Source organism: Triticum urartu, chromosome 4A (assembly GCF_056163025.1).
Source record: "Triticum urartu cultivar PI428250 chromosome 4A, HENAU_Tu73, whole genome shotgun sequence".
NCBI lineage: Eukaryota > Viridiplantae > Streptophyta > Magnoliopsida > Poales > Poaceae > Triticum > Triticum urartu.
This window is the reverse complement of record NC_141876.1, coordinates 583,498,921-583,510,492: the sequence shown is the minus strand read 5'-3', so window position 1 is coordinate 583,510,492 and position 11,572 is coordinate 583,498,921. Positions and strand designations below refer to the sequence as shown.

The 11,572-nt window shown below is 41.5% G+C and overlaps 1 protein-coding gene across 1 annotated transcript; it reads left to right on the top strand.

Moving 5' to 3' along the window:
• Positions 1–3,350: 3,350 nt before the first annotated feature.
• Positions 3,351–7,635, top strand: LOC147976834 (uncharacterized; the record flags this gene model as incomplete). Its single annotated transcript, XM_087520988.1, has 7 exons — positions 3,351–3,538; positions 3,625–3,721; positions 4,332–4,416; positions 5,076–5,161; positions 5,470–5,593; positions 7,349–7,458; positions 7,583–7,635. Coding segments are annotated over 6 exons (663 nt in total), but the record flags the coding sequence as incomplete, so codon positions are not given.
• Between the last annotated feature and the right edge of the window lie 3,937 nt (positions 7,636–11,572).

Genomic DNA, 11,572 nt, shown 5'->3' with positions numbered 1-11,572 from the left:
CTGCGTGCATTATATATAATTAAGTGTGTCAAAAACCATTACAGAACAGCATGAATACAGAAGACCAAATTAATAGAAGTTCATCATCACATTAAAACCAAAGTACAATAGTGATCAAATGTTATTACTGAAAAAATAAATACATAAAGTTCATACATATATAGTTCTCATTGAACAACATATATATAGCTCTCTAGAGCATCTAATTAAACCATACATTGAAACAATGTAAAACATTTCAATGCAACAACAAATGCGATCATAATCGCAACTAAGGAAACAATTGATCCAACGGCATAATGATGCCAAGCCTCGGTATGAATGGCATATTTTCTAATCTTTCTAATCTTCAAGCGCATTGCATCCATCTTGATCTTGTGATCATTGACGACATCCGCAACATGCAACTCCAATCCCATCTTCTCCTCCTTAATTCTTTTCAATTTTTTCTTCAGGTAATTGTTTTCTTCTTTAACTAAATTTAACCTCTCAACAATAGGGTCGGTTGGAATTTCCAGTTCACATACCTCCTTGATAAAAACATCTATGTCACGTTGGTCGGCATAATTTTCATACACACTAAATGAACAAAATAGTTATAAAATATAATATATATATATATATATACCACATCCGAATCATAGACAGGACGAGGGCCGACGGAGGCGGATACCAAAACCATCGCACTATATAATAACAAAAAATAATAAAAGTAAGAACATTATACAAGTATCTATCTAAATCATACAAGTAAGAACCTTTTCTTTTAGAAGATAAGAACAAGAGGCTCACCATGGTGGTGCCGGCGACGAGATCGGCGCGGGCGATCGACGGCGGTGAGGACGGGGACGGGACAAGATGGACCGCAAAACCTAGACAAATCTTAAGGAAAATGGAGTTTGGACAAGGAGCTTCGAGAGGAGAAAGCTTAAGTATGTCTCAGGCATTTCACCGAACACCTCATGTGCATAGGAGGTGAGCTAGAGCACCACAAAGCTCTCCCACGGCCGGCCAAAAAATAGAGCAATGCACTGCTCTGCTCGCGGGCAGGGGGATATATAGGCCTCTCTTTAGTCCCGATTTGTGGCTAGAATCGGGACTAAAGGACCCCATTTGGTCCCGGTTCCAACCACCAACCGGGATTAAAGGTTGTGGGCCAAGACCGATGCTCATTGGTCCTGGTTCGTGTCTGGAAGCGGGACCAAAGGGGTCAGACGAATCGGAACCAATGGCCCCCGAGGCCCGGCCGGCGCCCTGGCTTTACGAACCGGGATTAATGCACCCATTAGTACCGGTTCATAGGGAAACCGGGATTAATGCCCTTTTCAGACCTGGACCAAAGCCCTATTTTCTACTAGTGTTGTAGGCCTCGCTCACATGAAGTAAGAACGGTCGGTGACGATGCCTCATAAAGTCCAAGTGGTGCAATCATAGTTGGTGGTGCAGGGGAGGAAGTAACCTTCTTTGATGGGGATTCCATCACACGCTTGTTCGTCATGTAGACGCGTCCTCTTAATTTCTGTTCAGCTTTACAGGCAAGACGAAACAAATGATCGATAGAATATAGTCTTCATGCATTATTATGTCTTGTATATCATGGTTTAAACCTTTCCAAAATCGATTCAGAAAATCTTCTTCGCATTCTTCTAAGCCAGAACGAAACAAAGCAATACACAAATTGTCATAATATTCTTCAACAGTGATATTGTCTTGTGCTAAACGTTGTAATTTTCTAAGCAAATCACTGGCATGATATGAAGAACAAATCGGTCTCGCGTAACAAGTTTTAAATCTTTCCAAGTAGAAGGCCTATTATCAATATTTTTCCTGCAATAATTTCTCCACCAAACTGAAGCAAAACCTAAAAACACTTTAGTGACAACATTTATTTTCTTATGCTTGGGAAGTTCATGGCTAGCAAATATTTCTTCTACCTCAATTTCCCAATCAATATATGAATCGGGGTCATATTTACCCTTAAAATTTGGCAAAGAGGTGACATGATGATGTGTGTTTCTACCATGATGTATATCATGTGACGATCGTCGTACCTTTTGTGGTGGGAAAGAGTGATCTTTATCAATATATGGCAAGTCATCTCCCACAATAGACGCACCCCAACTGTCAACCGCTCTAGAATCTGCCATGGTTAGTACCACACAAAAAACAAAAATAATAAGTATAATGTTTCTATAGTACTACTGGAGGTGGCGGAAAAATTCTCTCAACACTCTAGCAATTACCAAGCTCTTACCAGATCTTACCGTGCTGCAGTGGTTGTCGGCCTTTGGCGCCTTCAAAAGTTATCAAAGTTGGATATAGTGATTGCCAAATCACCGAACAAGGTACAATATAGAAAGTGGAGCTTGGTGAAGGTTTTCTCAACTCACAATATCGGTGGCACAATTTTGCTAAAAGTAATGCAAGATAAATAATTGCTCAAACTCCTAACTAGTGCTGGTGTCGACTAGTAAGAGATAAAATAATCTAAGCCCATATACTGAATCAAGCGAGAGGGAACTGACGAAAATATAATAGCTCCAAGTAGCTAGATATAAGTGAGGTATGAACGTAGTGTATGGCAACCAAGAGCAGACAAAAAAATCCAACACGTATCACTTATATGAACAGAGCAGGCTGAACAGCAAAAGAGATTGTTCAAAAGATGCTAGCTGGCCAAAACTTTGCATCAACTTTTTTTATTCTTTTTTCTGAATTTTTCTTTTTTTTCAACTTTCAGCCGGCCGCTAGTAGAAGTCACGTACACGAATATCTGACCAAACAGGTATGAAGGGGTAGCCTGGGCACGTCCGGTGTAGCCCATCGGCGCTGTCCAGCGGTAAAAGATCTCATGCCATTGCTGAAATTCACGTCCCCCACCCAGGGCATTTTGGTCATTTCGCATCTGTGCCCTTTTCCGATTCGCTGCCTCCTCCCCCAATGAGTGCCTCCCTCATTTTTCTCTCCCTCACATCTCTCTCGAGAGAGAGCCGCCACCACCAGTCATCCTCCCCGTCCGTCGCCGCCACCGCCAACCATCCGCAGCCGCGCCACCATCCCCTCCCCGTTCCTCTCCCGTAGCTGAGCCAGCCATGGCCGGGAAGAAGTGCAAGTCCTCTTCCTTCCTCCCTCACCCCTGATCTGAATCCTCTCCCGGAACCCCAGCCAGCCGTACGCATCCCATATGGCGCCGCCCAGCTCGCAGCCCTCGGCCACCGAGCCATCGTGAGGCTCCTCGCGCAAGCGCACGACCTCCTCAAAGGCTGCCCCCGAGGCCGACCTGGAGTTCACCGTCACCAAGGAAAGGTAAGGGGAGGGGAGGGGATGGAAGGGATCGAGCGACCAGGTGAGGCAGCGCCCAGATCCACAGGGCCATCGACACTTCGTCATCGACCTCATCCGCGACCGTCCTCGAGGTCGGCCATGGTGGTCCGGCCCGGCAACAGCCATGGAAGGAGACGCCCGAATCCCTGGCCCTCCAAGTACGCGCCTGCTGCAGGCCATCTCCGGCGAGCTCATCCACAGATCTCCAACTATGGTGTGTGCGCATGATACCTAAACCCCTTGTCTTGTCGGTTTCTTCATCTCCCTTCCTTGTGATTCCTTGGTTTGTTTTGTGCGCAGTTGCTCCGATCTGGAAGAGGTGGTGGAGCTTTTGTTGTTGCTGCTGCAGGTGGACGAGGCACCACCCCCTCTTTCTACTTCTGGACACAACCTGGTGGTGATTGCTAATTTCAGTGTTAAAAAATTCAGTTCAATTCAGTCATGTTCTTTTTCTTTTGTGGGGAAATTCAGTCACATTCAATGTTCAACTTTTAGAGTTAACAAACTGTTGTTATGACCACTGTGATTTAGATGTTCAGAAATTCAGACAAGTGGTATGATGAAATGAGCCACCTTTTAACCCCCTACTAAACCTACCGTGAACGTGTAGAGAGCCAATGCAGGGAGGTGTGGACATTTTACCATGTTCATAGGAAGAAATCAACATAAAATACACAGCTTGTAGATGATTCGTCAACCACCATCAAACACGACTTGTAACTTTCTGGACTAAACTGAACCGTGCAATTGACTCAAAATAAAACTGAACCGTGCAATTGACTCAAAAATAAATAGTAAATATACTTTGGTTGTGTCTGCAGAATTGCATTATGGAAAGATGTGTGTGAGGTTACCCCATCTCCATTGGTTCCAACTTTGTCCATCATGTCTCTCTGATGAGAAGACCTCGTCCATGTTTCATTAATAGGGCAGAGTGCTGCTGAAGTATCTATGTTGAACAATTATAACAGTACCAAGTAAGTTTGCTCCAATTGCATTTGATGTAGAAGGCACAACACCGCCATCATGCGTCAGGTTCAGTAGAAGGCACGACACCGCCACGCTCTCCTCCACTACAACGCCACGCACTTGGTAATTAAACATGCTTTCTCTTCATTCAAGTAGTAAGAGCATCTCCAGCCCCCCCCCCCCCGAGTGCCACCCCCAGGCGCCTTTTCTTCTGCCGGCGAGCTAAAAATGGCAAAAAAAAGGCCCAGCCATGCCCCCCAAGACCTCAAAAAGGTGCCGGCGAACCCAGGCCACACCCAACGCGCTGGGGGGCTGCTAGGGGCGCCGGCGGAAGCAACAGCCAATCATATTCCTCCATGTATCATTTTTTTCTGGTCCACTCATTCACTTTTTTCCTGGCGACTGTCCTGGGGGCACCAACGGCTGGGAAACCGTCCTCGCGTTTCATTCGGCAAAGGTGTTTTGCCCCCCAGGACGTGCTATATTTGGCCCGGCGATTGTCCTGGGGGGCTCCAACGGCTGGAGATGCTCTAATTCATTGTATTTGCATGTTTCCAGCAGCCATGTATCAAAAAAAGCTTCAGCTTTGGGTTGTTGATTTAGCAGCATCAATCATTAATTGTTCTGCTATATATGTTCTTAACCATGACAACCTGATTAGGCTCTTAGTTTATTATGGTCTTTGTTCTGGGTGGATCTCTGACTATTCTGGGTGGGCATGAATCTCTTCTTTGTTTCTTCATCTCCTCTTATTCTGATTCCTGCGTTTGTTTTATGTGAAGGTTGCTCCGATGAGGACAAGCTGCTTCTGCAGGTGGACGGGCCCTCAAGGCTGCTCTGCCTATTCCTCCTGCTACCCCCACACGTGGTGAGCCCCACCCGTTCTCGAGCTACCCCTGCAAATCTGATGTGACGTGCACAAAATACTTGCAATTGTTCTCGACACAAGAGCATGTCATGTATTGTTCTATTTGAATGTGCAATTTCATTGCTTCTGTGCTGTTTGATGCTTGCTTCACAAGAGGGAAATCATGGATATAAACTGCGCTTCCTTTCAAGTTGAATAGTAATGATCACCATTTGGTTCCATTTTCTCCTCTGCATCCAGTGTTCACTCTCTCATAGATGTCCATATATACACAGTTCTGATCTTCTTTTTTTTGCGGCTCCATACAGCGAACACAAAGCCGTCGATGCATTGAGGGCTCAATGTCGTCTCCGCCGGCTGAGCGGCAAGCCGGGGTTGGGCCTGCACACCGTCTATCAGCACCCTCCCGCGTCTCCATTCACGGATCTGCAGGTCAACCCCTCTTCTCCTCCTATCCACGCATCTTCTTTTCCAGAGCTAGGTGTATGGTTGCATGGCAATTTGTGTTTTGGGGCTCATCATGTTCTGCTTGCCCTGGTTGGCCAATGAGGCTTTCCTTTTCTGGTAAAGGCCAAATGTACTATTCTCTATGCTTTATATTTTTGTAGTTCCTTTGTTTCCATGCTTGTTTTTTGATGGGGTGTAAATATATGCTTTTTTGTTCCTTGTCTGGATTCAGGTAGGGCCTAACATTATTGTTCCTTTGTGCATGGAAATGTTGGTGGTTTTGTTCCTTTGTGTATGGAAGGGGGCCTTGATTAGAATTTCTAACGTTTGAGTTGTAATTAGTGTTTTTGTTACACATGAAAACATATGGTTGTTTGTCCAATCACATATGAAAAAGAGAGGATTATTTGTCCAACAATTTTCTTTCTCTCTAATAGTTTTACTAGAAATAAAGCATAGTCACTATTACATCCTATTTTATATCTTGTTGTGTCGTGATATCTGTATAGAATCTGTCTACGTCCTTTTGACATTCCAAGTTTTGTTTTTCTATGGCTCAATTAGTTACCCGGTATCAAGAGAAATTTAACTGGTATTTGCGGTAGAGTTAGCTGAATTCATGAAGCAATGATTTAGTTATTATTAAAGCTGAAACACAACATGTTTTGACAAATGCGTTCTAAGTAAAGCCTCCAACTAACATAACCAAAAACATATTCTTTAGGTTTATCATCTATTGAAGTATTATGTAGAATTTAAAATCATACGAGGCAAAGCAAATGAGCTCTATGCACTTTCCATGTAGCACAGAACAAAAATAATCATGTATATTTTGGATGCACCTAGATATACTCATCAGCAAGGCTGAGGTTATAGGGCACTCACCCACATTGTCGATATCTCCGTCACTATGATCACCCACATGATGGACAATTCCCTTCTTTCTTTTCTCTGTGGCTATTGACACTTAATGCTATTACTGTGTGCATATATGTACTGTGATCCATTCTCATTCTTCATATCTTGAGAAACTATCTCAAGATACTCGCGTTTGTGTTTTGGAGAAAGCCTATTCTATGATTAATATATCGAGTATGGATGGCGCGATATCACCTCTCTTTATGATGATGTTCTTACAGAATATAGGTTTTATGGTAACACGTCTTAGCCAACACCTATACTGATGCTCAGACCAGATGATTATAGTCTCTCCTTGCTATTTTTCTTGAGGTGTGTACATCTATCTAGACAATTTAATTAAAATATATATTCCATACAAACCATCAATACATGTTAGTTGACTTTGAAACTAATCAGTAAAAAGGTTGTCCCTTTCGCATTTTATGGACATAAAGATTTGGTGTTGACTGTCGATCTTTAGTTAATACATGACCTTACAACCGTAGGGAGTGCAAAAAAACTTATATGTTTGGCACATTTGAAGAACATATCATAGTAACAAAGTTTTGGTAAACAATGTCCTAGATCTCAACCATATAGAAATACTAAATATATGTTTATTTGTATATGGATTAATTATACAGACTTATAAAACCTTGTGCAGGGCACATAAAAGAAATTTGAAATAACTATTATTTCAATATTTGCTTTTTCAGTTGAGCATAATAGTTTATAGCCTGATGGGCTTGGACATAATTGTCTACATGTACTGCTCAGTAGGCGACATCCTTTGGGAAATTGAGGATGTCCTCGTGCATTTTCTAAATACAATTGTGGCAGATCTGAGGAAGGAGGGGAGGAATAATCTCGCGGGAGAGTTCGGTGCAGAGGAAGAAGAACAAGATATTATTTATTTCTTGTGAACAGTCAAGCTTGTGCATTGTCCCACTGTAAGCTATTTCAACAATAGTAGTAACTGTTATCTCTGGCCATCTGTGGCGACATTTTCTTTAACCACCAATGCATATTTATTTTCTTGTTAATAACTCTCATAATTACCTGCTACTGTTTCAGTTCTGGGGCCAGGCAACCTTGAATCCAACGTCCACCTGCAGGCTACATCTCAGGTAGGATAAAAAGATTGCAGTGAACTTGATGGGTATATCATTATTGTTGCCTCCTAATTTGTGTGATGAGCAAATGTGTAGATTGTGTGTAAATCCGAGATGCCTAAAACGGTTGGGAAGTGAACTTGTTACCTCGGTTCAGTTTAATGGCATGTTAAACTCGATGCACTTTCTGGACTGTGACATTTTTCCTGAAATTTTGGAAGTGACTGCTAATGTAGTCTAAATAGAGTGACTGAGTAGTTACTTTCTCACAAGAGTTGACTTCCCGTTATTACTCCCTCCGTCCGAAAATACTTGTCATCAAAATGGATAAAAGGTGATGTATCTCAAACTAAAATACGTCTAGATACATCCTCTTTTATCCATTTTGATGACAAGTATTTCCGGACGGAGGGAGTACTTGCTAAGATGGATTGGTGGTTTTTATGTTAGATGAAAAATATTACATCAATCTTTACGGCTTTTTATGGGCAAGTGATTCCGACTCCATAATAAGGAATAATATAGCCCCAGTGCTGTGATAATGTTAAAACATTTACCTCTTTTATCGGTTCAAGTTATGTATTTGCTGCGAAAAAATGGTCTTATATCAAATAATAGCCTAGAGCTTTTGGAGTGTTATTACTTGTATTTGTTGCTTGGATGTATAAACCTTCAGCAGACTGTCAGTTTTGCTTTTATATAATCTGTTTGTTTAAGTCTGCTGCATATTGGTCAAAAGCTCATGCTAATTGATGATGTTAGGTGATGATCTTGTATCTAACAGTGATTTCTGAATGCATGCTAAAGAAAACTCATGAACATCATGGCGCCTTGTTGATGGGGTGATCAATAGCTACTATATTGGGACCCTGCACTTAAATTGTAGGTCTGATTTTGTTTTGGAGTTCTCCTGCTACCCACAAGCTCAGATAGTTCCTTTGTTTGTGCAGGGGAAATTGCAAAGCATATTATGAATTGTTACAAGAAACTATTTCCGCTGTTTTGGTGCAAGGATGTTGCTTTTTAGTATGCTTCCCGTATCTTGGTATCTTGGAATAATAAACAGATAGATGTCGTGTACCAAGATTGTTCCTTGTTGTTAAGAGGGATACAAATATTATACAAGAATTTTTCTGATGACTCCTAAAGCATATTTGGATATACAGCAAAGTATATTGTCGCTTCCCTGTTAGTAAAACGATTATGTTAGAAATTTGGTTGGCAGCCCCTACATTTGGCTGATTGCTAGCTGACTGGATTACTCATGTTTGCGGACTCTGGTAACTTATGCCTACCAAGAACTACATGAATTTTGTGTCTTGCTGCAGTGAACATTACCAAACTAATTCTAAAGGTGTTATAATCATGTTTTCTTTTGCATTATCAACTTTTAACTTTTGTCATTTGTTAACACATTCCTTTTGCATTATCAACTTTTAACTATTGTCATTTGTTAACACGATTATTTAGCATGTTCACTATGCGAGTAGTAATAATAGGAGCTATTTATTTGCCAGATAACTAACACTATTCATAAGGCATAAGGGTTAGAAAAAGAACTGTATTCTTGCTGTGATGATTTTCGTATGGCACACTATGGATTCTTTGTATAACACATACTGTCGATCAACATGTGTTTACAACGCAGGGAGGAGCCGGGCGACAAGGCAGTCAGACCAAACTCTCTATCCATATATATAGGTAGTCTGATGATATGCCATAGCCGAACCATATATGTTTCGTGTACGGCTCTATCAATCTGGTCTTTTGGTATATTAGACTCTATCCTTTGTAATGAACTTATTGTCATGGGTGATCATTATGACTGGATCGTATGGTATGAATCGGGTCTTTATGCTTTGTGATGAAATATCATATTATCCTGTTCACCAGTTTGGTTTGGTTTTGAGCTAAAACGTATAAAAATACATGGCTTACAACAATGGATATATGTGACGATATATTGAGTGATTAAGCATAATTTTAGACTTTCGGTGCTGGACCAATGGGATGCATGGGGTAATTGAATGTTTCTTCTTCACTTTATTATTATCGGTTGGGATCAGCACTCTCGCGCGATCTAGTTATGATGATGCTGCCTATACAAAGCAAACCTACGTGGCTATAAAGTGGAGCACCATGCGAACAAGAAACTGGCGCTTGAGGACAGACACGAGTGGAACTGATGTCTGATGCAACACGGCGCTGCTGTACGCGTCAGGGCGGACAGCAACGACGTGTAACAGATGGGATGTCGGATTGCACGCAAAACAAAGGAATCCAATGCAATTTTGATAGTTTTTTTTTCAGATTATGGATGAGCTTGCGGCGGAAACTATGGTGGAGAAAAAAAAGTTCGATCTAGTAGACAAAATTTTCTCGTACAAATCTAAACCCGCACTATTTGTAGGATGATGCAACCAAAAATTCAACTACGCAAGTACTAGATGCAAAAATTGCTAAAGGCTAAAAAGATAGGTGCAAAGGATGAACTAATCTTTCTTTCTTTTTTGGCTTTTTTTGGGTTATAGGACATGAAAAATAAACTAATCTAACAAAACTGTAAATCTCTCACCGATGAAACTGAAAACTGATACCACTTATGTGACGGCGGCCCGATGTTTCGATGAGAGTGAGGATAACTATCAATTTGGTGGATTCTGATCTTGACGATCCGGCTATACAATACCCGACGATATGCCTCGACAATCGCTAAACCAATCTCCGATGGTTATTGACCTTGCCGTAGGCACGGTCAACCTGAACGACGAGGTTTGAGTTCCTGCAAGCAACTAAAGAACCGGCAAGAACAAAGGTGAATTGCAATCTGAAATTGCGAATGAAAAATTAAGCACATGAACTAGATCAAAAGTTGGGGTTCCACTTTGGATCTGACAAGGCGGTAGTCCTACACGTCTCATAGATGCGAAATTGTAGCATGGCTAAACAATACAATAAAACCCGCGTAAACCCTAGAATATGATGACTATTTATTAAAGGCCGGCGTGGAGAACGCTTCGTCTATTTTCTTGGAAGTCAAGACGGGCCTGCTAATTGGCCGGACCCACACACGATCTGATTTGAAAATAAACTTCTCATATCAATCTGGTGGCAAACTGCCTCATCGGTACTATAGGCCCAGATGCGCAACACACAAGGCCATGCATGGGCGCAAAACCTATCCGGCGCTCTCAGCGTCCGATACCGTGTTAACGGTACAGGGCGCAGAACATCGTGAGACACTTCGGTCCATATCCGGTGTAGGCGTTAGAGCATTGAGACAAGTACCATGATTCAAACCGGCAATCGACTGGTTCAACACACACCACCAAACCAATAGGCCACCTGCTGTTGACGTGGTTAGTTATAGCTTTTCCTTCTTTTCTTCTTTGTACCTTCTTTTTTGTTTTTTTGTTGGAACGGTTTTGTTAGTTTTTATTATTTTCCTTCTTAATTTTTTTCAATAATACGACATTTTTCGTTTCAATTTCGTGAACTTTTTGAAAATTCGATATTTTTTTTCAAAATTCAATGAACTTATTTTCAAATTCGATGAACTTTTTACAAATTGGATGAACTTTTCTCAAATTTGATGAACCTTTTTTCAATCTCGATATTTGTTTTCAAATTTGCCAACTTTTTTGAAAATTCATGTACAATTATGAATTCATGAATTTTTTGATTTTTTTTAATTTTGCAAATTTTCCCTTTTTAGTTTTTTTAAACAGCAATGGTTTTTTCGACAAGTGCTTGCAAGAGAAAAAAGGCTAGCAAAGGAGCGAACAACGACCGATCGAGCCAGCAGCAGCGGTCGAGCGAGCAGTCAAGCGATTAGCGATCGAGCGAGCCAGCAGCAGCGGCCGAGCGAGCAGTTGAGCGATTAGCGATCGAGCGAACAAATGCATGTTGATTCGATAATGCTCAAGTGTAAATCTTCTGTATTAAACTTCGC